The sequence below is a fragment of the Wickerhamomyces ciferrii genome, contig 00090 (assembly GCF_000313485.1).
Source record: "Wickerhamomyces ciferrii WGS project CAIF00000000 data, strain NRRL Y-1031 F-60-10, contig 00090, whole genome shotgun sequence".
NCBI lineage: Eukaryota > Fungi > Ascomycota > Saccharomycetes > Phaffomycetales > Wickerhamomycetaceae > Hansenula > Hansenula ciferrii.
The window spans coordinates 15523-41374 of record NW_011887650.1 but is presented as its reverse complement, the minus strand read 5'-3'; the positions used below and the strand labels follow the sequence as shown (position 1 = coordinate 41374).

General features: G+C 32.3%; 15 protein-coding genes across 15 annotated transcripts; 5 read left to right on the top strand and 10 right to left on the bottom strand.

Annotated features, from left to right (window-relative positions):
* Positions 1–113: 113 nt before the first annotated feature.
* On the top strand, positions 114–1139 carry CIA1 (iron-sulfur cluster assembly protein CIA1; the record flags this gene model as incomplete). The annotated part of the gene is made up of 1 exon (XM_011276029.1): positions 114–1139. The coding sequence occupies one exon, from the start codon at positions 114–116 to the stop codon at positions 1137–1139; it is 1026 nt and encodes a 341-aa protein (XP_011274331.1).
* Positions 1140–1234: 95 nt separating this feature from the next.
* PEP12 (SNAP receptor PEP12) lies at positions 1235–2047 on the bottom strand (the record flags this gene model as incomplete). The annotated part of the gene is made up of 1 exon (XM_011276028.1): positions 1235–2047. The coding sequence occupies one exon, from the start codon at positions 2045–2047 to the stop codon at positions 1235–1237; it is 813 nt and encodes a 270-aa protein (XP_011274330.1).
* Positions 2048–2295: 248 nt separating this feature from the next.
* On the bottom strand, positions 2296–3348 carry BIG1 (Big1p; the record flags this gene model as incomplete). Its single annotated transcript, XM_011276027.1, has 3 exons — positions 2296–2711; positions 2771–3183; positions 3251–3348. The coding sequence occupies 3 exons, from the start codon at positions 3346–3348 to the stop codon at positions 2296–2298; spliced, it is 927 nt and encodes a 308-aa protein (XP_011274329.1).
* Positions 3349–3547: 199 nt separating this feature from the next.
* Positions 3548–5869, bottom strand: ESC2 (Esc2p; the record flags this gene model as incomplete). The annotated part of the gene is made up of 1 exon (XM_011276026.1): positions 3548–5869. One exon carries the CDS (start codon positions 5867–5869, stop codon positions 3548–3550), a length of 2322 nt encoding a protein of 773 aa, XP_011274328.1.
* A 368-nt stretch (positions 5870–6237) lies between these two features.
* Positions 6238–7411, top strand: BN7_3359 (putative cystathionine beta-lyase; the record flags this gene model as incomplete). The annotated part of the gene is made up of 2 exons (XM_011276025.1): positions 6238–6247; positions 6339–7411. The coding sequence occupies 2 exons, from the start codon at positions 6238–6240 to the stop codon at positions 7409–7411; spliced, it is 1083 nt and encodes a 360-aa protein (XP_011274327.1).
* A 236-nt stretch (positions 7412–7647) lies between these two features.
* Positions 7648–9417, top strand: TFC6 (transcription factor TFIIIC subunit TFC6; the record flags this gene model as incomplete). The annotated part of the gene is made up of 1 exon (XM_011276024.1): positions 7648–9417. The coding sequence occupies one exon, from the start codon at positions 7648–7650 to the stop codon at positions 9415–9417; it is 1770 nt and encodes a 589-aa protein (XP_011274326.1).
* A 113-nt stretch (positions 9418–9530) lies between these two features.
* On the bottom strand, positions 9531–10820 carry UBA4 (Uba4p; the record flags this gene model as incomplete). Its single annotated transcript, XM_011276023.1, has 1 exon — positions 9531–10820. One exon carries the CDS (start codon positions 10818–10820, stop codon positions 9531–9533), a length of 1290 nt encoding a protein of 429 aa, XP_011274325.1.
* Positions 10821–11335: 515 nt separating this feature from the next.
* Positions 11336–11895, bottom strand: ERP5 (Erp5p; the record flags this gene model as incomplete). The annotated part of the gene is made up of 2 exons (XM_011276022.1): positions 11336–11620; positions 11680–11895. 2 exons carry the CDS (start codon positions 11893–11895, stop codon positions 11336–11338), a joined length of 501 nt encoding a protein of 166 aa, XP_011274324.1.
* Positions 11896–12375: 480 nt separating this feature from the next.
* On the bottom strand, positions 12376–13374 carry BN7_3355 (Cell surface glycoprotein; the record flags this gene model as incomplete). Its single annotated transcript, XM_011276021.1, has 1 exon — positions 12376–13374. One exon carries the CDS (start codon positions 13372–13374, stop codon positions 12376–12378), a length of 999 nt encoding a protein of 332 aa, XP_011274323.1.
* Positions 13375–14839: 1465 nt separating this feature from the next.
* On the bottom strand, positions 14840–16756 carry CTM1 (cytochrome c lysine N-methyltransferase; the record flags this gene model as incomplete). The annotated part of the gene is made up of 1 exon (XM_011276020.1): positions 14840–16756. One exon carries the CDS (start codon positions 16754–16756, stop codon positions 14840–14842), a length of 1917 nt encoding a protein of 638 aa, XP_011274322.1.
* Positions 16757–17008: 252 nt separating this feature from the next.
* ESF1 (pre-rRNA-processing protein ESF1) lies at positions 17009–19018 on the bottom strand (the record flags this gene model as incomplete). The annotated part of the gene is made up of 1 exon (XM_011276019.1): positions 17009–19018. One exon carries the CDS (start codon positions 19016–19018, stop codon positions 17009–17011), a length of 2010 nt encoding a protein of 669 aa, XP_011274321.1.
* Positions 19019–19391: 373 nt separating this feature from the next.
* RTC5 (Rtc5p) lies at positions 19392–21101 on the top strand (the record flags this gene model as incomplete). The annotated part of the gene is made up of 1 exon (XM_011276018.1): positions 19392–21101. One exon carries the CDS (start codon positions 19392–19394, stop codon positions 21099–21101), a length of 1710 nt encoding a protein of 569 aa, XP_011274320.1.
* Positions 21102–21208: 107 nt separating this feature from the next.
* RIO1 (protein kinase RIO1) lies at positions 21209–22675 on the bottom strand (the record flags this gene model as incomplete). Its single annotated transcript, XM_011276017.1, has 1 exon — positions 21209–22675. One exon carries the CDS (start codon positions 22673–22675, stop codon positions 21209–21211), a length of 1467 nt encoding a protein of 488 aa, XP_011274319.1.
* Positions 22676–22904: 229 nt separating this feature from the next.
* On the top strand, positions 22905–23592 carry KEI1 (Kei1p; the record flags this gene model as incomplete). The annotated part of the gene is made up of 2 exons (XM_011276016.1): positions 22905–22947; positions 23033–23592. The coding sequence occupies 2 exons, from the start codon at positions 22905–22907 to the stop codon at positions 23590–23592; spliced, it is 603 nt and encodes a 200-aa protein (XP_011274318.1).
* A 184-nt stretch (positions 23593–23776) lies between these two features.
* SVF1 (Svf1p) lies at positions 23777–24943 on the bottom strand (the record flags this gene model as incomplete). Its single annotated transcript, XM_011276015.1, has 1 exon — positions 23777–24943. The coding sequence occupies one exon, from the start codon at positions 24941–24943 to the stop codon at positions 23777–23779; it is 1167 nt and encodes a 388-aa protein (XP_011274317.1).
* Positions 24944–25852: the final 909 nt, after the last annotated feature.

Below are 25852 nucleotides of genomic sequence, written 5' to 3'. Positions count from 1 at the left end.
TCTCGACCGCGAAAGAAAAGTTTATTAGTACCGATGATTCTGCTTACAATTTAAACATCTTTGGTTATACTAGTTGGAAAAGCAATTGGAGCCACCAAAGGAAAGTCAGAAAGATGTCTATCGATATCGAACTAGTCAAATCTATCAAAGCACACGGTGATAAGGTCTGGTCCGTCGCTGCACACAAGAAGTTGCCTTTGTTGGCCACTGTATCCACAGATAAGATTTGCAAGATTTTTGACTTACAATCACTAGAACAAATTGCAGAACTTGACGATACACACAAGAGAAGTATAAGATCTGTTGCATGGAAACCTACAGGCGATGATCCATCATTAGCATGTGGCTCTTTTGACTCCACTATATCAGTTTGGGGTGAAGATTACGATGAATGGTCTCTTTTAGCTGTTATTGAAGGTCATGAAAACGAAGTCAAAGGTGTAAGTTGGTCCAAAGATGGTTATTTCCTTGCATCATGTTCCAGAGATAAAAGTATATGGATCTGGGAAGCTGATGATGCCAATGAAGAATTTGAATGTATCAGTGTCTTACAAGAACATTCTCAAGATGTTAAACATGTTATTTGGCATCCATATGAAGATTTATTAGCTTCATCTTCATATGATGATACTATAAGGCTATGGAAAGAAGATGACGACGACTGGACATGTGTTGCACAATTAAATGGTCACCAAGGAACAGTTTGGGCATCTGACTTTGAAAAATCTGAAGATTCAATTAGACTAGTCAGTGGGAGTGATGATTGTACAGTTAAAGTTTGGAAAAGAGTTTCAAGTGAAGACGAAGAGTCTTTTAGAGGTGATTCTACTGAAGTTTGGGAATTAGAAGCAACATTACCTGAAGTACACACAAGAGCTGTTTATTCCGTTAGTTGGAGTGAACAATCTGGTAGAATTGCAAGTATAGGTTCAGATGGTAAACTAGTTATATATGAAGAAGTAAAAAACGAAGATAGTGAGAGCCAATGGAAAATTATTGCTAAAAGAGAATTATCTCATGGTGTTTTTGAAGCTAATAGTGTTCAATGGACAAAAAGTTTTATAGATGGTTCAGTGGAGAATTTGATAACAGGTGGTGATGACGGTCATGTTAACATCTGGGGTATACCCTTACGTTAAGATATAGAACTACAATAAATTTTTTTGAATGGAATATTTAAAATACACCCTGTAAAAGAAAGCAAAACCTCATTAACACATATACAAAATTTGATTTAACCTAAGAAAATACCCAATATAACAACAACTAAAATAATAACTAAGATGACTAATAAACAGAAAGTCTTACCTCTAGATCTTCTCTGATAATGTAAAGCTTTGGACAATTCACCAGCAGCTGATCTTGTTGAGTTTGAAATATCATAAATATTTGATTCAATATTATCAACCATTGTACCTTGTTCTCTAACTATAGCACCAAGATCCGTAAATATCTCATTTAATTCATTGATACCATGTTCAATATTCTCTATTTCTTCTTCTCTTTCTCTTATTAAGTTTTGTTGATGATCGAATTCTTCAGTATTGATTACATCTCTTTCTATGATTAATTCTTGTTGTGGATTCCCAATTGTACCACCGCCAACTTCACCACCAGCTGTTGTAGAATCCTGATCCAAAGCGGCCTTAGCCTCTTCATTTAATCTTTTGGTTATCGTTGTAAACTTTGCTTGTAAATCTTGGAACTCTTCTAGTGAAATTTTGATCTCTCTTGTAACTTTATCCTTTGTGAATGTTTGTGATGGATTTAATTCTTCATAATCATTAACTCTTCTACTCAAGAGACTCAAGTTTTTAAAGAGATCTGTTATGGTGTCTATGGATTTGACGGATTTATGATTCAAGTTAGATCTATTCTTATCATTCTTACTAGTTTCTAATGAGCTAACAAATTTCTTTAACGTCACAAGATTATTGTTAACATCTAATAAAAGATTAGAAATCTCATCTGTGATCTTGTCAAATTCTGGATGATCTGAAAATGGTCTCTGAGACTCCAAATCAACATCCAAATCCCTGAATGACATATTTATAGCTTTTTAACTGCGTTTTATTAACCTTTAAGTACTTGTAATGTTCTTTCTTCTTCACTTTTTAGTGGCATCTCCTAAATTTAATACGTACAATTGTCCTAAAATGTCTGTTACTGCCACGCTCATATCGGTGCAACCACCAGATTACATAATACATACATAAGCAATTCTAGACATTTGGTATATATATTTAAATTAAATAGAATATTTTGGTTCTTTTAGTGATAAATAATGGATTGGATTCATTTATTTTTCTTCTCTTCTACTTGCTTGTTAGATCTGAATGCCCTTTTCACCAAGAATTTGAGCAACAAGAAAGTTTGATGAATAAATAAAACTAATGTAATACCAACAATTCCCAGTACTAAAACTTCGTTTTCAATGAGGAAGTCTGCATCAAAGAATTTTGGTGGCTCAGATGCTTTTCTATCTATCAAATTTGTTCTCTTTTCATGGAAGTAAGGTTCAACTTTTTTTTCTTTGATGTTTCTCTCAACTTCATACTGTCTTGTTGGTTCTCTTGTAATATCTTCAAAAATGTCCAACTTAGAGTATTTACGTTCTTTCAATTTATTCAAAACCCCTGGTTCTTGATTTGTATAAATCATGGTATGATGTGGAGAAGGTAACTTTCTTAATGTATGTCTTAATGCTTCATCTATATGGGAGAATTGTTAGTAATCAAACTTTCAAAGAAATGTAGATGATTTTACATACCAGCTTTTATAAGCGCTTCTTTTCTTTCTTCAGGATCTTCAGGAAGTCTTGGGAAATTAACTCTTATAACTCTTGTTCTTGAATCAATATAAGTCGGCACTTCTTCAAGCCCATCAACTTCAATTTTATGAGCACCACATCTACTAATTGCAAGATCTTCCAATTTATCAAAATCAACAGGCTTTTCAGCTCTTGGAATTGCACCAAGGGAAGAACTCATTAACATATAGGTTCTTAAGAATTTAAATAAACTTGGATCTTGTAAATCTTCTAATGTTAAACCTGGATGATTCACTAATACATAAGCATCTGATGTACATGGTTCAATTGCCTTTTTAGTAACTTCATTTAATCTTTCTATTGGGAATTCTAAGTGCTTGAAGTTATTTATATATGCTTGTAATTTTGGAACTCTTTCCAGTGGTTAGTACTGTTGTCTCAAATTTTAATATAGTCTTGACCTTGATCTCATTAACCTACAATAAATGTGAATAGACAATCAAAGGAACAGAGCAGCAGGCGCTTTGGAAACAAAGCGATACAACAAATATCTGAGCGATGAATGATTTCCAGTACATATTTGCCTTGAATTCACTTTAAGAACTTAGAAATTGTTGGATTCTTCACGTTGATTCCGTTTGTGACATGAATTTTAGATACACGTAGAATCAAGAAATTACTTGACAAAAAAAAATAGTAGTCGCGACTATTAATTTTAGACCTCATACAAAAATTCACTAACAATGCTACAAGTCTCTCAAAAAGGTCATTAAACGTCTATTTCTTCATCACTATAACATCAACAGTGAAGTCTTCTTCTAGTTCAGTATCACCGACGGTACCATCGAGGTCAATATCTTCATCATCGAAAACTAATTTCAATTTAGTAGTTGGTGGAAGGCCTTTCTTGTTAATGAAATGCTCAACTAATTTATTAATTTGAGTTTCTGCATGGACCTTAACAATAATTTTTTTATTATCTTCACCTTTGAGACCAATCTTGAAAAACCCTTCTTCTTCTTTCTCATTATTTGGTTGTAAAGTAGCCTCTCTTGATGCGTTAGTTGGTACATCAGCTTCAATATTTTTGAACAACTCATCATCTTTGAAAGGATCTTCTTCTTCTTTATCAAACATCAACTTCTCTCTCTCTTCTCTTTCTTTCTCTTCTTTTTCCAATCTTTCAGCTTCAGCTTCCATGGCTTCTTTTTGAGCCAATTTTCTATATAATTCTTCACGTTCCAATAATCTATATCTTTCAATTTCTTCAGCTTGTGATTTAGTATAAAGACCTAATTCTATAACGGTAGATTCACCTGATGATGGTTCTGGAAGCCTGAGAGAATCAGGTCTCATAAAATCTTGAATTTTTACTTTATCCCAAAATAACGTAATTTGATCAACACGATATAGAACTTTGAACGCATCTGGTACTATTCCCAAACTTAAAAGATAACTCAAGGTTTTACTTATAACAGCATGAAATTTCTTATTACCTTTTACATCAATATCTAATGCATTGTTTTGACTTCCAGGAAGGAAAGAAGTAATATGCAAAATATATTTTCTTGACTTGGTATTTGGATTCGAAGGTTCTTCAGAATCTTCTCTTGAATTTGAATCTGATACATGTTTCTCGCTTTCGAAACTTTTTTTCATTTTTTCAAGCTGGGCTAATTTATGTTTATATTGATCATCTTCATCAAACAACATTTCTGCAGGATCGTCATCACCTGTAAGTCTATTTAATTGATTCATTCTAGCGGCAAACTCTTCCTTAAAAATATCTTCATCAATCGGAGGTGGTGTAAGTGGACGTGCAAGACGTTTCTTCTTCTTTGGTGTTCCCTCATTTTGATTCTCCTTTGATGTTTGATCCGAGCTTGTAGATCCAGTAGTTGTCAGCTTTGGTAGATCTTGAGGAGTAACTGTACTTGATGATTCGGCTGGAACAGTTGATGGTTCTTCTGAAAGCTTTCTTTTGAGCTTCTTCTTTTTCTTCTTTTTAGGTTCTAATATTGGTGCAGAAAAACTCATTGAAAAGAAATCATCTTGTATACTCGGTTTTGCACGTTTGGGTACTTCTTTCACTGGTGGCTTCGAAGTTTTTAAGGTGTCTGTTGATTCCTTTGAAGGTGATTTATCAGATGATTTGGAATTTGTTTTATTATTACTTTGATCAGTGGACTTGAGTGGTGAGTTTTCGTCATTAATTGGTTCGTGGGAAAGTTGAGCTGTTGATTGTGGTTGCACTGAGCTAGTTGTTTGTTCTTTTGTAGGTGAATCTTTAGTTGGTGATTGCTGAGCACTACTCTCTTTAGAAGATTCTTGAGCTTTTGGTGTTGCCTCATCAATGTTCCCATCTTGAGGAACAAGTTCATTTGTAGATACAGTATCAGTATTAGTGATTTGCTTCAATGGTGATCCTGAAAATGTTTCATCTTTCTGTACCTTCTTTGACGATTCCCTTCCTCCTTCTGTTCCCAATGAATCATCACTTCTTAGAATAGCATCTTGTCTATCTTTGTGCACGATTTGTTCTTCTTGATCAGGGGCCTCTGTAAGTTTCGCATGTAGGTCGATGCTTTCCACTGGTTCTTTTGGTGCTTTCTCTGGTGACTCTACTGGTTGTTCTGATTGTTTGATTAATTCTTTTTCTCCTGGTCCCTTTCCCTCGTCTTGAGATGACGGTTTATTATGAACATCAGCTTCATTATCAGTATTTGGTTCACTTGATAGGCTCAGCCAGTACTCTTTATCATTGGATTTCTTTTGAGGACTGCTTAATGGTTTGTCTATTGAAATTTCAGGCACTTTCATGTTTGTGATACTCTCTTTTTCAGCTTTTTGTCCTGATTCACCACCAGCGGTAACGTTAGCAGCTTGTTGTGTTACTGCAAGGACTTCATCATGATCATTGATATCATCGGACTGTGGACTAGGGACATTACTTGATTTTCCCAAAGGTTCGTCTAGCTCAATCACCTCTTGTCTCTCATCAGCTTCATAGACAAAATCATCAGAATCGTTATCAGAGTCTAATAAAATTACCGTTTCCAGCGGTCTCTCGTCCACTATTTCGATATCAGAGTCAGACATGTTTATATTGTACGGTATTCTCTCTCTATTCCAATACCAATCCTATCTCTGTAGATTCCCCTGCTCTTTCAGACTCAACCTCACAAAACTCAAAGCTCATCAAATGTAAAATAAATAAGAGAGAATAAAATCAACTTTTTTCGCGTCTCGTGTTACGTAATTCCGGTTTTATCTCGATAACCGGGGATTAATAAATACAAATTGTGGCATACAGTTGGAATTTGGCATTGTTCAAAAGGTTTCGAAGGTCAATTTATAGTAGTTGTTATTCATATTCAATAAAAAAGCCCCTTAAAGAGAAGTAGATATGTCAGAAAGATTATCAACGCTCTTAATTCATGCTGATGACAGCAATAATAGGGTCCCTGATGTGGGTGAGTACTGGGTATAGAAAAGATAACTAGCATCAATCCCCTGATCTTAAGTCCATGTTTTGCTCGAGAAATACTAACAATGTGATATTCCATAGTAACCCCAATAAATGTGTCAACTACATTCAGATATAATGAGGACCCAAATACTCTAACTGCAATTGCAGACTTACCAAATGGTTATCCAGAAGGTGAATTTGTCTATTCAAGATTATCACATCCAAACTCTGAAAAGGTGGAGGCTGTTTTCGATAAAATCCTTGGTGGTCACAGTGTTGTGTATTCATCTGGTCTTGGTGCTTTTAATGGGTTGATAACTCACTTCAATCCTAATCAAGTCGCATTTGGTCAATGTTATCATGGAGTTCATGCTATCTTAGATATACAAACAAGAAACCGTGGATTAAAACAGTTATCATTGAATGAAGAGGATTTGGAAAAATTACAACCAGGTGATTTGATCCATATTGAAACCCCTGTTAACCCATTTGGTACTTCCTATGATTTGAAATATTTTGCGGAAAAGGCACATTCTAAAGGTGCATTATTATCTGTTGATGCAACATTCGCTCCACCACCTTTACAAGATCCTTTCAAATTTGGTGCTGATATTATTATGCATTCTGCAACTAAATATTTTGGTGGTCATTCTGACTTATTAGCTGGTGTCTTAGCTGTTAAAAGCAAGGACGTAAAGAGAAGATTGGTTGACGACAGAATTTATTTGGGTACAAACATCGCAAATTTGGAAAGTTACTTATTGTTAAGATCCTTAAGATCATTTGATTTGAGAATTTTGAAACAATCTTCAAACGCTTTGAAAGTGGTTACTTTTCTTAACGAAAACAAACATAGATTTAAAAGTTTAGTTAAAATCCATCATTCATCATTACAAACAGAACCATACGTCAAGGAACAATTATCAAATGGGTATGGTCCAGTTTTTGCTATAAATGTCGATAGTGAAGAAACTGCAAAGCATTTACCATCAAAATTGAAGTATTTTCATCATGCTACTTCATTAGGTGGTGTTGAATCATTAATTGAATGGAGAGCTATTACTGATCCATATGTCGAGAAAACATTATTAAGAGTTTCTATTGGTACCGAAGATCCACAAGACTTGATTGAAGATTTAGATCAAGCATTTTCCTCCTTAAGCAGAGATTAAATATACTACTATATACATACATCTTAATAGATAAAATTTTCAAAAGTAGTTTTGTATTGAAAGATGTTCTCCGATTTTCTGGTAGAAGGTAGAAGTCTATACCTATGCGTCCCATAACAATTAGTTTCAAAAGTTATAAGTTTCGCGTTTAGTTTATAAAATATAAACAATACAGGATTTAGTTTACAGACTTCGATCACATTCAATTCAAGAAACCTGAAATCTATAATTATACAATGGCAAGACCAAGAAGAAGCACAGCAAAGCCTAAGAGTTACCGCGAAGCCCCTGTTGATTATGTTGACAATAACAACAATGATGACAAGGATGATGAAGTCGTTCCTCCAGAAGTTGGTTATAGTGATGATGATGATCTTGATGCTGATGTTGCTTCAGAAAACGAACCAGAAGAACCAGAAGAACCAGAAACTTTGGATGATGATGTTGTTATTGAGACATTGAAATCTTCAAAGAAGAATGCTACCAAGAAACCTAGAAAAAATGCTAAAGCTCCTAAACCAACTACTACACCAAGAACCGGTGGTAAAAGAAAAGAAATATTTCAAGCAAGAGATCTTACCAATGTTAAAGATAAATTATTTAGATTGTTCGGTGACAATAAAGAAAAATTAATTGAGCTACTTGAATATAAAATAGATTGGGAAAGTGCAATCTACGATTTTGATGAAAAATTGTTGAAAGAATATAGAACTTCCGTCACTTTGAAAGATATACCAATAATCAAAACTACGAAATTAAGCAAAAATGATTTAGACGATAGATTAAACCTTAATAGAGAGATAAAATTCCAATATAAAGATACGCCAACAAGTGTTATATCACCTGGTGGAATTAAACCTAATGAAAGGGCACATATTCTCAACACAGGTGGTGTCGTTACAGATCTTGCCTGGCTTAATCAAACAGATGAAAAGAGTGATCAATACCTTGCAATTGCTATCTCTGATATAACAGATGATGCAGCCGCACCAGAATTTGCAGTTCATGGTGGAAATAAATTTAGTTCAGGTATATTGATATATCAATTAGATTTATCAACTTCAACTTTGAAGTTGTTTAAATCATTTGTTCATGAATGGGGATCCGCATGGGATCTTCAGTGGAAAAAGCACGACGGGTTGGGTGTGCTATCTGCTGTTTTCAATGATGGTACTATCAAATTATTAAGATTAGATCCTAATAATCTTGATCCAAATTCAGAAATTATAGAGCCTTCATTTGAATATTCAATACCAGATAGATTAATTTCAACTTATGATTGGATTGATGATAAGATAATATGTGGAACTAATAAAGGTGAAGTTGCAGAATTTATCTTATTGGATAATATACCGTCTTATGTCTATCAATTACATACAGGATATATTTTCTCTACCAGAGTTGCATTATCCAACTATGATGAAACTACAGTTTTTACATCTTGTTCAGATGGATATTCATCTTTGTTTTCTACAAAGGATATTGTTTCCACTAAAACTTATACAGCAAGAAATAGAGTCATTACTAAAAGTGTTACCTATTCACCTCAACTATATTCATTTATTCAATTAGAAAGTAACTTCATGACAGAATTAGAGCCTGTTCGTGCATTATTTTATAATACACCAATTGTGAAGCATGAAGGATCAACAGAATCAATTTCAACATCAAATTTACACCCAATGTTACTATCAGGAGGTGCAGAAGGTAAGATCAAAATTACAAATATAGCAAGAAGATTATTTAATGGTCAAAAACAAGGTTTAGCAAGTCATAAAATCCTTAGTATATGGGAGTTACAATATGGCGCCAAAGAGGATACTTATAGATTGGTTGATAGCTTTCAACCTGACACTATTAGTACATCTGATAATTCAATTACAAATATATATCCGACTGGAGTTTCATTCAACTCTATCAAATGGAATGAAAATTTAAATGCTGGTAAATGGTATGCAGCAGCTTCAACATCTGGATTAGTGATTATCGAACGTTTAGGTAATTAATTATAGTGTGAAAAATTATGATGATTACGAGTAATAAATGAATTGTATTATATGACAATTGATTAAAAATTGATGTATTATAGGTTTATATAAAATTGGCGACATTAATTTCATTAATAAGTTGGGAATTTTGGATCTATTTTATTTGACCATTGGAAAAGACCACCACTTATATCTTTAGTTTTCAAATCGAAAGTATCATTAAGATATCTTGAAGCATATTGAGAATCATTACCGAATCGACAAATTGTATAAATGTTTTTGGTTGAATCAAAACCTAAATTCTCCAAGCTTTCAATTCTTTTCAAACGGTCTAATGGGATATTAACAGAGTTTGGTAAATGTATAATTTGAAAATGTTCAGGTGGTCTAACATCTAAAAGAACGTGATCAGATTCAACTAATTTATGATATTCTTCAATTGAGATTCTTTCTTCAGGTTTCAATACATTATAATTAACAACACCACAAAATTCTGCATAATTTATATCACCTTTTGTTATTATTTCTTTTGTGATTTGACCACTGCATGTTAAACAATCAGCTTTACGTCCTCTCATCTTGAATGTTTTAATACTTTGTTGTTCATAACCAGAATATATTGATAAAAATGGTTTGAAATTTCCATCTGAATAACTACCCACAATAACTTTAATAGTTTCAAGAGCCATCATAACACCCATAAGACCAATTACTGGACCAATAACACCACCGTCTTTACATGAAGTAACACTATTTGGTGGTGGTGGTTTAGGGTAAAAACATCTATAGCATGGCCCTTTATTTTCAAAATTTAATATAGATAACTGACCTTCAGTTTTCAAACCTGAACCAGAAACAACAGGAATTTTTGTAATGGTAGCAACATCTGAAATTAAATATCTTGAATATGGAGAATCTGTACAATCTAGGACTAAATCATATTGTTCAAATATTTCAAATGCATTACATGTTGATAATCTAAATGGATAAGTTTGAACCTCAACATGCGGATTCAATTTGTTTATATATGATTTAGCAGATTCACATTTGAATTCACCAACTTTATCAGTTGTATGTAAAACTTGTCTATGTAAATTTGAAATATCAACTGTATCATCATCAACTATACCAATTTTACCAATACCGGCCCCTCCCAAATATAGTAACGCTGGACATCCAAGACCACCAGCACCGATGACGAGTACTTTTGCATTCTTCAACTTCTTTTGGCCCTCTATTGTAACTTGTGGAACAATCATTTGTCTACCATATCTCTTGTATTCATCAAGTGTGAAATCTGATGAATTCGGAGTATAAGTTTCATTGATTTGATTAGAATCTTTCGAAGCTAATTCTTTTCTAAGCCTTTCATTCTCAAGTCTAAGCTTCTCAAGCTCATTCTTTATATCTTCTTGACCCATTTTTTTTGTGAGATAAAGGGTTAATTTCTGCTCATGTTATGATAAGGTGATTACATTTATAAATTTTTTTTTGACACTATAATAAGCAGATTTGATAAGGGACGCATAATCTATTATTCAGATCAAATCATTCTCAATAAACTAACAAGAGATTAGTGAAAAGGTATTTCAAAGGTTGTTGGTTTGTTTAGAAATAATATACATGATATATATACTGATACACCTGGTGCTACACGGAGTTCAAAGGACGATTATATGATTTGTATATTTGATGCACAGGTTGGTAGCGTTGAAGTCCAGAATTTCTTTTAACTTATAGTACTTTTTGTTTGATGAAAAATCCTTTCAAGTGTTGTAACTGCCAAATACAGGTACCGACAAGAACTATCAATTGGATGATGGACCAACGAACAACTTTGGAGTTTGTACTTTCACTTTGGTCACGGAAAGAAGCTTCTCTTTCCTATAAAGCAGTTTGTTAGTATGTAATCTTCAAATAATACTATATTAAAAAGTCAACTTACCCTCATTAATTTTTGTTCGTTTTGAATTTCTTGTATCATGTTATTCAATTGTTTGACTTTATTCGTCAATACTGAAACTTCATCTTTTCTTTTACTATCAATGGTTTCACCAGCGGCTTGAACCAAATCAAAGAACACACGGATCTTGGTAGTTTTATCAGAGTAGCTTGGTGTAATACAGAATTTATGTTCACCAGAATCTAAAGCTGAAAATGTAAAATCACCGCTTGAAGAACTTTTTTGTGAAACAACTCTATGGTCATTATCAAAAGTTTCCTGTGTATTGAGTTAGTATAAGATCAGATAGCGCAAAAAGAAAAAAAAATCCAACATACATCAACTGTTATTGATAGCTTCAATCTAGAATCTGATTCGAATTCATTACCTCTTGAATTGACATATGCATCAAATTTCCCAATAACAACTTGGTCTTTTGGCAATTCTTCATAAAAACATCTGGTGTCACCTGGAGAAGTGTAAAAATGTAGACCGCTGACCAATTGCACGAGCACAAGCACAATCACACTAATTTGCTTTAACATATTTGCCATTTTGAATATAAATCTTGATCAAATTGACTGATTCAAATCTAATTGATTTTGATTTCTGTGTCAAAGTTGTTTACTTGTTTTTTGCCAGCGACGCGAAAACAATAAAAAACAATTGTGAGGGCCAACAACTTCGCCAACTTCAACAACTGAAAACTACTAGAAAGTTAAAACTGACCAGGATTGGTGGCCTTCAGGATAACAGAAAGTGCCGGTATTGGCTGTCGGTAAGGGTAGATGGTGATGTTACAGCCTAAGATGTTTCAATGCTCATTTTCAGCTTTCAATTAGCGTTTCTACGACTTCATATGCTGGTGTTACCCAATGTTTTTATTACCATACATTATACCATATTAACAAAATAACACGAATACACCAAAAATTAGGGTATAAAGAATTCAAAAAATGGGAAGTAATTAACACTTCACCAAACAATACTTAGAATAAAAGATATGTTATCATAAAAAATTGATTAATAAATTCTCAAAATAAGAATGAAACTAAGACAGCAAAGACAGCTGAACCGGCACCAGCTAATTTAGCAGCAGCACCTTCGAAAGTGGAAACAGCAGCAGTAGTTGAAGCTTCAGCAGCGGATGAGGTTTGTTCAGCAACTGATGATGGAGCGGCTGATGATTGTTGAGCAGTAGATGATGGATCAGCAGATGAAGCTTGTTCAGTGGTTTGTTCAACAGCAGATGATTCTGGAGCAGCAGCAGATGATTCTTGTTGTTGTTCAGAAGTAGAGGTTTCTTGTTGTTGTTGAGATGATGATTCTTGTTGTTGTTCAGAGGTTGATGATTCTTGTTGTTGTTCAGAGGTTGAAGTTTCTTCTGGTGCTGCGGAGGAAGAAGCTTGTTGTTGTTCAGAGGTTGAAGTTTGTTCTTGAGAAGTGGTTGAAGCTTCTTGAGTTGATGATGATTCTTCTTGAGCTTTAGTAGATTCTGGACAGTTACCTAAGTAAGTACAACCATCAATGTTATAATCTGGAGTATAAGAATCAGTCAAAGTGGTTGAACATCTTGCAGTACCAGTTGGTTCAGTTGATAAACCATCACAAGCAGCTAAAGCTTCTTCGACATAGACACCATAATATTTCCATAAAGTCCAACCACATTCCATACATGGATCATAGTATTTTTTGAAGTCACCACCTTCGGTACATAAACAAGAGGTGTTGTATGGACCTTTATAGTTGTTTTCACTGTTGGTAGAACAAGCTTGACCACCAATAATTAATAAACCACATGAAGCGTGACAAGCAATTGAGGCACAATCATCAGCAGAAGCAGCTAAAGCATAAGCTTCTGGATCTGGGTGAGCAATAGCAATGGCTTCAGCATAAGCTTCAGCGTAAGCATCAGCAGCAGCAGCAGCTTGAGGATTAGCATTGGCCCATGGTAAGGCTTCAGCAACTGGAGCAGCTTTAGCACTGACTAAGGAAGCAGCAGCAATGATTGAGGTTAAGACTTGATATTTCATTTTGAAAAGCGAGTGGAATGATTTGAAGATAATCTATTAAAAACAAAAGAATAACGATTGATTTTCTAGTGATAAAGAATGTGGGACCCCGGATGCCTTTTATACCAATTCATTTGTATTTACCCATATTCCAAAGGACTGTTCAAGAACACCACTGATGCTGCATGTTTGGTTGTACAAACGTACAAACAATCCATTTTAGGAATTCTTTAAACACCACTTCCCAAGTTTCAACCATACATTAGCGGTTTTCAATCATCATCTCATTTTCACAATGGGCAAAATTTATTTCTTCATGGAGTTATCGTGGTTTTTTCTAAGTTAAAGTTTTCTTAGAGGTGAAAGTCTATGCATTCAACTGCAGAGTGAGTATTTATCAAAAAAATCAGCTGAATTGGGAATCACAACTTCCATAGGTAAATATACTGATACCCAAGGAAAGTGTATGTTATAGCACTGAGAATTCAACTGGATGAATAGGTATTGATACGGTTGAATACTGTCTTTTTGTCGACACTGTTGTTGATGTTTAGAGATTAGGGTGTGTCAAAATCTTATTTCCGTTATGTTTCAGTAGATGTGTTTTCCTCCATCGCCCGCATCAACAATTGAATTTAAGGGTTTGCAAGTAACTCGTAAAAACACAGAGATATTCGGAAAGAGCCTAGATCAAGGAGCCTTGGAAGATGCGGTTAAGAATCTTAAGATAGATAATAATAATTGGCACAGTCCTAGAATAGAAGAGTCATATCCCCTTTGAGTAATTAAGCTCTCAAAGTGTGAATGGTGGAGTACCAAATCAGGTTATAACTTCTATTTATCCAGGGCCCAGGGCCGCTATTTGAACTTTAACATGTTTTCCAAACACCCAAGTCTATAAGTTCAGACGTGCTCGTGTTTGATATCAGATTGAAATGATGATAAAGTTTTGATTATGCTAGAGATCCGCTTGAAATTTGAAATCAACAGTTCGCTAATAATAGATATATGGTCATGGAGAAACATCATGTAAGTCAAGAGTCGAGACTCGAAGTTGCATAGTATTTGTTTGGCTCTTAACAACTTTTAGTGTTGTAAACTTGTAGCATCATGATTTCAAGCTTAGATGATATGTTTCTTGACTGCTTGTCATTCTTAAACATCGATATATCAACGCTTGATTTTGACATCCTAAGATCCTAAGTTCTAACTTCTATATACTGTATGATTGGGCTTATGACTCCTGAATTATGACCAATAAGTTCGTGTTACACGTTTGAGTAAAATTTATCAATATTTTTATGAATGGCTACATGAATTTCGACATTCGCAAGTATTTGTGCTTGTTCAACTACTAATATCTTCTTTGATTGGATGAACCTTATTCAAAGCTGGTTGTTGTTATCTTATTTAATTATGATGGTTCAAACATTCAATTCCCCCTTTATATTCATTGAACTCTATATGGTATGTATATACAAGTTATTTAATCTGTATCGACTCCCAATTGGTGGAATGCTGATACCAAATGTCTATTTTGAATTTCCAATTTCTTTGAGTGAGAAATGTATCTTGGATTCAATCTATACTTTAACCATTCAGTATCAATTTCATCAGCACCAATAATAAAATCCATTAAATCTTCTTCAGTTTCCTTTTCTTGGGCTATTTCAAGGAATTTCTTCAAGATCTCTCTTTCAAAAACTGCAAATTGAACAATAATTGATTTGAAATTTTTAGCTTTCAATAACAAACCATTATCCAATTCCTTTATACGATATTTGAAATATGGTAGCAAGAATTTAATAAATTCAATCATCAACTCATCAACTTCCTCATCTGGTGTGTTTTCAATTATGGTCCATAAATCAACATTTTCATCAACCTGTCTGAGGGTATATGGTGTTTGACCATTACATTCAACTAAATCACTATGTGGACTTTCTTCCAATTGCAAAATCTCTTTAGCAATATCATTTGTGGTATTTTCACCATGTGTTTCTTTTATGATCTCTAAGGCTCTATCTGGATGGTATGTTAGACCTTTAGAGAATCCAAAAATTATGAAATTTTGATCTAAATTCAATTTAACATCTTTTACTTCATCACCATCATAAGTCAAGACGAATTGAATATTTGGAGCTTGACCAACCCATTTCAATAAGTTTGCAACATTGTGTTTATAGTTAACACCATCAACCTCATTTTCTATTTCATAACTTGATAAATAATCTCTATCAATTGCATGTTCATAAACTGGATTAGTTTTAGAACTTTTAGGAATGAATCCATAAGCATTTATGAAATTGAAAACATCTTCATATTCAGAATATGTAATGAACAATTCTATTTCTTCATCTGTTATTTCAGCTTCATTATCATATTTCAATAACACATCTCCGTTTTTGACATCCACGTCAAATTTAGCATTAACCTGATCGTTACTATGATTCACAAAATCAATAATTGGAACCATCGTTGAGGCAACTGAAAAGCCATATTGTTCTTCACCATCATCTTCATCATCTTCCACATATCCATCGGATTCATGTTGCACTTCTGCTTCTTCAGATTCTTCAGATGAAGGATTTGAGCGATTTTCTCTTGGAGATGCATTATGCTCTTGATCTTCATAAGGTTCCGGTATTTCCAAGATTCTTGAAATAACTGAGATTTCGATTTTTTGTAAGAATTTAGTATCAATATAGTTTTCAAGGCTGAAGCCCAAATCTTCTTTAATTGAAAGCAATGAACTGAAAATAGCCAAATTTTTAGCCTTTTCGATTAGAAATCTATATTCTCTTTGATTATATTTAAATTGTGTTTTGTAAACTTCATAGTATGTATCTAATTTCAATGAATTGACTTCTGTTTTATAAAGTAAATCTAAATATCTATCAAACTTTGCAAATGGTGATTTTTTCAAAAAATCTTTGTAATGTTCCGTTGTACTTGGAGCTTCATACAATTGATCTCTGAGCTTTTTAAGGATAGTCAATATCTGTATTTCACCAACCAAAATATTTGTTTCATTTAGACCACCTCTAAAATATGGATCAATACCTTCTTGAAAATTCCTACTTAAATCAGCTAAGAATTGTTTAAAAACATCAGATTGTTTGATATAGTCCTTTGGAGCATCCGCATCATAAGCCAATTGAGGTTCTAACAAATCTGTAGCAATAGAATCCAAAGACATCGTGTTCTTTTTAGGTATTCTCATTAACACAATCTGATCATCCTCATCGATTTTACCATTCTCTTGAACAAATTCTTGCACTTTGAAGAAAACACCAGTACCTCCAGTTTGGGACTCTTTTATAGTGACAAATTTGTTGATTTCCACTCCCTGGTCTATAGCCCATTGGATAAAGGACTCTCTGTAAGCAGTATCAAATCCCATTTCTGTACCACTCTCTTAATTATTCAACTGTCTGGGCCTAATATGATTGGAAAGGAAAGGAATTGTTCAAATTGAAGGTGTCTTTACCTTGCTCATCTTCAACTGCTAAAATGTTTCTCGGAGCAACATCCCGACACCTCCATATACATATAGATGATATCAGATCTACGTATTAATTACAGGACAATTCTAACAAAAATGCAAAATTTTATTGAGATAATTTATATACAATCAAAGAGCACTAAGTCTTGTCTATTTCTTACTCTTACGCTTGATTCTTTGCACCAATGAATTGACATCATCATTTTCAGAAGATGGAGTTTTTCTCTTTTTAGAGTTTGTGTCTTTTGATGATTTTTTAGAAGATGACGATGCAGTTTCACCATCATCACGACGTTTGTTACGTTCTTCTAAGATCTTAGCCATAGTAGCAGTCTTCTTGAATTGTGGTTGAGATGGATCAATGGCAAATTCATGAGAGGTAAAGATTTCTTTGAATCTAGGATCATTCAAATCTGGTTTGAAATCATCTTCAATAATCTTATCTTTGTTTCTGTGTTTAGATTTCTTTGATTTTTCCTTTTCAGATCTCATCAATTCTTTCAAATCGAAATGATCTTGTTGTTTCTTATTATTTTCATCAAGCATTAATAATTCTAATTCAGCTTTCTTTTCATCATCGTCTTCATCTCTATTTTGCTTCTTTTTAGATTTTTTATCTTTATTTGGTTTATCAGATCTTTTTTGGTCTTCAGCTTCTTTTTTCAATTCTTTAATTTTATCTTTTCTAGCTTTACGACGTTCTTTAGCTTTACGTTTCAATTTATCTATACTTGATTCTTCTTGACCTTCAGCTGGTCCATTATTTTCACCTCCATTAGCAGCCTTTTCATCAAGACCTGGAGTAAATGTGATCTCCATATCAACATCATCTTCATCATCATCATTTTGATTGAAAATATCCTTGTTACCAATCTTGGTACTTTGGCCAACTAAATTTTTATATTTATTCTTCAAATCTTCATGATCACTTTCTTCTTCATCACTGTTATCAGATGCTAAATAAGCCTTGAAATCCATATCATCTAATTCTCTTTGACTGAATGCTTTGGAACTTAATTTAACTCTTTCAGCTGGTGTTTCATCCCAAGTTAATTTCACTTTTGAATGTTGTAATGCATCAGTAACAAATGTTTGTGGCTTATAATTTGTCGGTATTTTATTACATGAATCTCTTGGTTCATCATCAAATTCCATTTCTTCTGGAATATATCTTAAATCAAATAAATTGGCAGTTGATTCATATTCTGTACCATCACAATTATCATAAATATTTTTAGCAGTTTGTACAGAGTCACAAGTAACAACAGCGTAATAATATCTTAATCTTTGTAATTGATAGCGACGTAAACTCTTATGATCATAATCAGTTTCACCGTTTCCTTCTTCATATAAATCTTTAGCTTCTAATTCGGAATCAGAATCAGATTCCTCATCTTCTTCATCTGATTCTGGTTGAGATTTCTTAGATTTTTTTTGGAATAATTCCTTTGGTGGACCTTCCATATCTTCTTTTTGCATTCTTTCTTTACCAAATTCACTTGGAAAAATTGAAACATTATCAATATGACCACTTGCAGGAACAAAACTTTGGAAAGTAGCCATAAGATCGACAGATTTAACATGATCCCAATCTAAATTAACGACAGCAAATCTCTTTGATGGCTCACCTTCTTCTGGTTTTTCATCGTCATCATCTTCTTCTTCTTCTTCTTCAGATGATTCTTCATCAGAACTTGATTCATCACTTGAGGATTCAGCATCGGAAGGTAAACCTTCACCACGAGCAAGATCGACTTTAGCAACAGCATCTGCAGTTTCATCAGCACTGGAGTTGTTTTCTTCACTTTCCTCATCTGATTTAGATTCATCTTCATCTTCTTCATCTTCTTCATCATCTGAACCAGATTCTTCAGAATCAGATCCATCATTCTTGGATTTTTTATCATCTTTGGTTTTGTAATACTTGTTGAATGGTTCATTATTATCCTTTTCTTTAATCTTTCTACCATACTTATCAATTTTTGCTTTTCTTTTAATAGCTTCTAGATCTGATTTTTTAAATCTATCATCCAATTCAACTTTGATATCATCTCTTTTTGGCAATCTGAAACGTGGATCGTTATGGATTGCACTGAAACGCTCATCAGTAGTAACCACTGATTTCTTTGGGTTTCCTGAATTCTTAGAACCTTTAGCCATCTTGTAATATCGTTGGAATGTGTACAAATCTAATCAAATTTGGTTTAATCTAATGTCTTTTTAACAGAGCTTAAATTTTTTTTTTAGTGATGAGGGAGTGGCCCAACACAAAATAATACTTGAATTCGCGAATGGCTTTTGCTAATAAAAACAATTAGAAACAAACATAAATTGCAGTTTTTCGCCTCTTTTAGAGAGTTTTCTGTATTCAAATCCAAGGGGATATAGTTTAGTTTCTGTTCAACTCAGTGCTCAATTGGTTTTCAGTGGAAAGTGTTGCTATTACTGCGTTTGATGAGTCCAATTCGCTAGGAAACCAGGAACAACCAAATTAAAAGGGTTTATTAAGTCAAGTACAAGTCGGTAGTGAAGTATGGGTCAATCAGCTAGTTCAGAACCTGAACGTACAAGTTACTCTAAAACAGTAACAAATGAAGAGCTGCTCTCATTATTTTCCAAAGCATGCAGAAGACAATTTAAACCGATTGAACTTTTGTCAATTCAAAAAAATATGAAGGCCCACGATAAGGACAAGAATGAACTGATTTCTGAAATGGAATTTCAAGAATTACTACATCTTCCAACTAATAGGCCAAGATTATTACATTTACTCTATAATACTGTGAAGGCATTATCAAATTTCCCATTGATGAATCATGATATATCGGGTATAAATTTTGATGGATTACTGAATTCAATGGTACTTTTAAATACAGATAGATATGGGAAAATATTAAAGAAGGAATTTGATTATTTGAAGTTAATCTTCCTTGCAATTAGTATTGAAAGTGCCTCTAAGTTCATTGAAAAATTTGAAAATCAACCAGATACTCAAACCATTAGTTATAGTGGTACTAATGTTATCTCATGGACTGATACAGATGCAGTGAAAACATTTGATAACATTGATATTTCAGAGATCTATATTGAAGCTGAAGATCTACTTGAGATTATTACTTTTTTATTGATCATTACTAGGTTGGAACCACAAGAATCATTGGATATATATAAATCCCATTTTGAAAAATATGAAAGTTATGAAAAACATGCATTAAGTATCTTGAGATCTATGAATCCAAATATATCAAGTAAATACATTTCAAACCAAAGGGTTAAATTTGATCAATTTCAAAAAACAATGTTATATATAACACCAAATTTATTACAACCGTTATCTTCACTTTTGGAAATTTTATTATTTGAACCAATAACAGATCCAAAAGAATTTGAAAATCAAGTTGAGAAAAAACAAGTTAAAACAACTTCAAAATTAATTAATGATGAATTTTTATCACAACTAGCAACTGTTTTACCTAAAGAAGTTGTTTACTCCAAAATACGGAAACTTTATGTTGGTTCAGATTCTGGGTTTTCAATGAGATCATTTGAATCAAAAGTATTCAAATGGAATGCACCAACAATATTGTTGATTAGAGGTGGTCGTGTAAATAATGATAAAACCAAGAATCCAAGATTTAAAAATTTTGAAGAAGATTTTTCATTTGCTAAAAAGGAATTAACTACATCACAAAAAAATGGAGGTAAAGAATTAATTTATGGTGTTTATATTTCTCAACCATGGAAAATTACAAATAAAGATAGTTTTGGAGATTCTCAAACTACAATTTTCCAATTATCACCAATACAAAAAATTTTTAAACCTTCAATAAGTGCTAAGAATTTTATCTATTTTAATACAATTGGTGGTGGGTTAGGATTCGGTTCAAGACAACCAACGTTGAAAAACAATATAAAGAGATATAATCCAGGTAATGTATCATTAACTATTGATTCAACATTAGAATTTGCAGTGTTCCGCAACTTGGGACTTGGTGGGGAATTCAAATCAATTGATGATGAAGATTTATTGGAAGAATATGAAGATGTTTTCCAAATCAGAGATGTTGAAGTATGGGGATGTGGAGGTGCAAAAGAATTAGAAGAACAAAATAAGAGATGGGAATGGGAACAACAAGAGGCTCAAAGAAGACAAGGAGTTAATTTGAAAAGTATCGGTGAAGATCGTGCATTATTGGAAATGGCTGGTTTAGTTGGACAACATCAAACAGGTGGTTCTGTTTAGCTTATTCAAATTTATATATTATTGTACATAACTAGTTTACATATTATGCTACTTAATGAACTGTTATTGATTTTTCGAATCCATACGTATATTAAAACCCCATTGCTCTATTTCTTACCTTTATTAACGAGTTTCTTTTTAACGTGTTTCTTCATTTTAGTTTTTCTTTTCTCTTTAGCTTCTTCTTTCGCCTGTTGTTTTCTTAATTTTTTATCATCTTTATCTTCATGTTTTTTACCTTTTAATTCAACTGGTCTTTCAACCCATTTTTTCTTAGGTTTAGATTCAGATTCTTCATCTTCTTCATCTTCGTCGTCACCACTATCTTCATCATCTTCTTCACTGTCTTCATCTTCATCTTCATCTTCATCATCTTCAGAATCAGCTTTTTCACCTTCAGCATCTAAAGATTTCAAAACATCAATTTCACCAGATCTAAATTTTTCAAAATCTCTTTCTTCTAAATGATTTAAAGATCTAACAAGATGTAAAGATCTAAAAATTTCATCATTTTCAACTTCTTCTTCAGTAGTTTTCTTTGGCATATTTTTAATAAATTCTAAAATTTCATCTTTATCATCATGAGTAACACCATCTAATCCTAAAGTTTTAAAATCTTCAATAACAAATTTAAAAATTAATCTTTCAGGTATTATATAAATTCCCTTTTTCATAAAGAAATCATTAACATTCTTAATATCCATTCTTAAGAAATCTAAACTCATTGGATGTTCAGGTTCAACAGATTGAGAAACATCAAAAATATATAATTTCCCCTGATGAACAATAGAATTATATTCAGATAAATCAGCATGAACTAAACGAGATTTTTGAAACATATACCTTATATCATGAATCATTAAATAATAAAAATGTGTAATTTCATCTAAATCAGCAAAATTATAATCTCTTAATTTTGGTGAAGGAAACCCATCACCTCTTGATAAAAATTCCATAACAAGAACATGAGATTTTAAATCAATCGGTTCAGGACTTTGCATCCCCATTGTATATAATCTTTTCAAATTTCTAAACTCTTTTTCAGCCCAAATTTTAATCATTTTTCTTGGATTATGTTGAGATCTTGAATTTCTAAAACGGAACTCACCATCAACATAACGTTCTCTATCTTTGAAAACTAAAATAGAAGTTTTATAAATTTTGACAGCATATTCTTTCTCAGTTTGATCATTTACTGCATGATAAACATTAGCTTCTTTACCAGTACTTAAACATCCATTAATCTTGGTAATTGTACCTTTTTTAATTAATTTAATAATGAACCCAATAGTTCTTGGATCTAAAACATTCTCCACAGTAGCTCTATCAGCTTTATCTTTTGAAAGTTGTTTCTGTTTGAATAAAAACTCATCTGTTTTAATTTTATCAGAATATTTTTGTAAAATTTTAGCCTTATCAACGGTTTGTTTTGAAGTTGTTACTGATGAAGAATTATTATTTGATGAACCATTATTACTAGTACTAATTTCCTCATCAGAGAACCCAGAATCCTCAGAATCAGAGCCTGAATCGACAATGTCTAGTTGTTCCACTTTCTCTTCCAAATCACTCATATTAATCACCAAATAACAGCTATAAATTCTTAATAAAATACCAATAAATCCAATAAAATTATACCTTTCAAGTTTTAAAGCTCATCGCATATAAATTTTTTTCCTTATATAAGGACCCGCGAAAATATAAATTATTTTAAATTCCCGCCAAAAAAATTGATTTGATTTAACAAAAACATAAACAATAAACACAAAATTGAACCAATTATTTGACAAAATACCAAGCATCATGTCCTTTCTAAACCAAATACCACTTCCAAATGTATGTCCAGGTATTAATCGTTGTCCTTTGCTCTGAGATTGTTTGTACTAACTTTTTCCAGAAATTTCTAGGAATCTTACCACTTTATATAGGAGTTGAATTAATCTTGGGTATTGCAATATTAAATAAATTATCAGGTCTTTTCGGTATTTTATCAATCTTTACAGGACATCCATTAGATTTTATTCAATGGTTATTATATATAACAAGTCTTTTGATGTTACCATATTATTTCTTGGGTGCTTCAAATATTAGGAACCCCAAAATTTTAGAACATTCAGTTATTTTAATAATTTATAGTATTGATACTTTAACAAGTTTAGGATTTATTTTATGGTTTGCTGGAGAATGGTTTATTAATGAAGATGTTACAGCTGAGATTAAACCTGGTGAAGATTATAGTAAAAGTGCATCACAAAATTATGAATATGGATGGATTTTTTTAATGACATTTGTTATAAATTTATCAAGGTTTTATTTTAATTTTATTTTATTAAGTTTTTATATTAAATTAATTAAATTTAATAAGATTCAAGGTATTGATTATTTAAAAATTGAAGGTGATGAATTAAATTTAAAAAATAAATATTTTTGGCAAAGATGGAATTATAAAATTCAAATTGAATCTTATAAATTTTTAGAAAGAACTTTATAAAGAACTTTATGAATAATTTAATATAGCATAATATGATAACTACATAATTTAATAAAATAATTAGATATACGCATTAGTCATGATTGAAGATAGAAACCAAATATTAAAAATCAAACTGTAGCCAAAAAGAACGGGTAAAAAAATATTATAATGTGTTTATATGTGCAAAATGTAGTTTATGTTATTATAACTCTGTAATAAAAGTAGCTTCAAGATAACCAATTGAAGTTTCTTTAATTTCATTATATTCAATAGTCATATTATCCCAAAATTGATAAATATAAGGTTTTGTTCCAGCAACTCCACTAACTAAATTTTTAACAAAATTTGGAATTTCATGCATAACATCAACTCTTTCAACTAATTGTAAACCACCTTTTAAAGTCCATTCAACAGGTTTAGCTGAACCTGATTGAACTTGTTCATCATTAGCTTTAGAATCAATACCATGACCTTTAAATTCTAATGAAGTTGGTTTTGGCCAACCAACTTCATCAATTTCAGGATTTAAATGTAAAACTTCATTATTAATTGAAGAACCAATAATTCCTTCATCATTTGACAAGAAAGCTAAAGAAACTTTTGTTGAACCATAAGATTTTGGAGTTGTAAATTCCATTACCACAGTACTTAGAGATTTTGAATGGAAATTTAAAAAATTCCAAGTTGCAGCAGCATGATGAGGTTTCATACCTTGTAAAGCCATAACAAACATTGAAAACCCATTAATTTCATAATTTTTAGTTTCTGTTGAACCTTCCTTGGTTGATTGAATTGAACCCTCAACTTTATTTCTTGGCCAAAAGACATGTCTCATTGTACCCCAAGGATTTTCCACATCATCACCATAAATTGTAACACCATCTTTACCAATTTTAACAGATGGAGCAATTTTGGAAAATTTTAAATCAACAATTGATTCTGGATTAACTTTTGATACTAAGTGATATTCATTACCTTCATCATTTATTTCAATTTTTAAATTTGAAGCATAAAAATTTTCACCTTTTATAATAAAATCTTCTAATTTTGTTGAAGTCCAAATTTGTTCCTTAGTATTTGTATTAAATAATTTAAAAGTAAATTGAGCCGTAGTATGAATTCCTACAACATTTGAATGAATAACTTGAGCAAAACCAATGATTCCAGTAGTTAAATCATTAAAATAAAAAGTTTGAGTTTCAACATTTGTTGAAGTTGGTGATTGCCATTTAAAATCTTGTTTAGTGGCGATTTGGAAATGTTGTTTATCTTTAACAGTATCAGTGATTGAATGGATATATTCTGGACCGTATTCTGGTTCTGCAATACCAGTGACAGCTGAAAGACCACCTTGAACCCACTTTAACATTGTATAATTATTATATGTAATATGATGTTTTGATGTTATTGTTTATTGAATAGGGTGATGGATTTTGATCAAATTTTTGCTGATTTAGGAATATTTTAGTGACACGCGATGGAAATGACAGATGGAAATATTGTCATGTGACTGAAAACGTGATAGTTTAATTTAAATTCAAAATGATGTCATGATGATGTAATCAAAATAGTGATCATGTGACCTATGTATTACCTAATCATTACGTAATCGCTCACCAATTTTCAATTTATTTTTTATTTTTTATTTTTAATTTTACTGTTTTAGGAAAGTAAGAAGGACTAAATTTAAAACAATTTGAAACAATTTTAAAGGAAGTACTACCTCTATCTGGAATATTATAGTTATGAATATTAATGAGTAGATGTATTGGTGTACTTGTATAGAATGTGTTTGATAGTGATGGTGATGTGTTTCTACACGGTATAAATAGTAGTCAGTGTCTCAATGTTCTAGTCTTCCCACTTCTCACTTTAGTTATCTGGTGATAGTTCAATGCAGTACAAATTCACCTCATGGATCCATTATTGGTTGTATTGAAACGATTCAAACTGCACAATGATCCTGGAACTCACAGTATCAACATGTAGTCCAACAATCACTCTCTATCTCCTTCTTTAGTTCACCCTCTTTTCCCTCTCTTCCCACTCCTTCCAACTTCCCCTGCGATTACCATTCGCTGACATCAGCACAAAGGATCTCAAATTGATCTAATTCTCATTTTAAACTAGTTTGAATTATTCTCGAGTAATAAGCAATTTCTAATTTCCTTTTCCCTTTTGAAAACTGTTTTAAACCATACGTTATTCTATTCATAATACACCAACACTTGACTCAGAGTATACACATCACATTATAATCATCATCACAATCATTTCA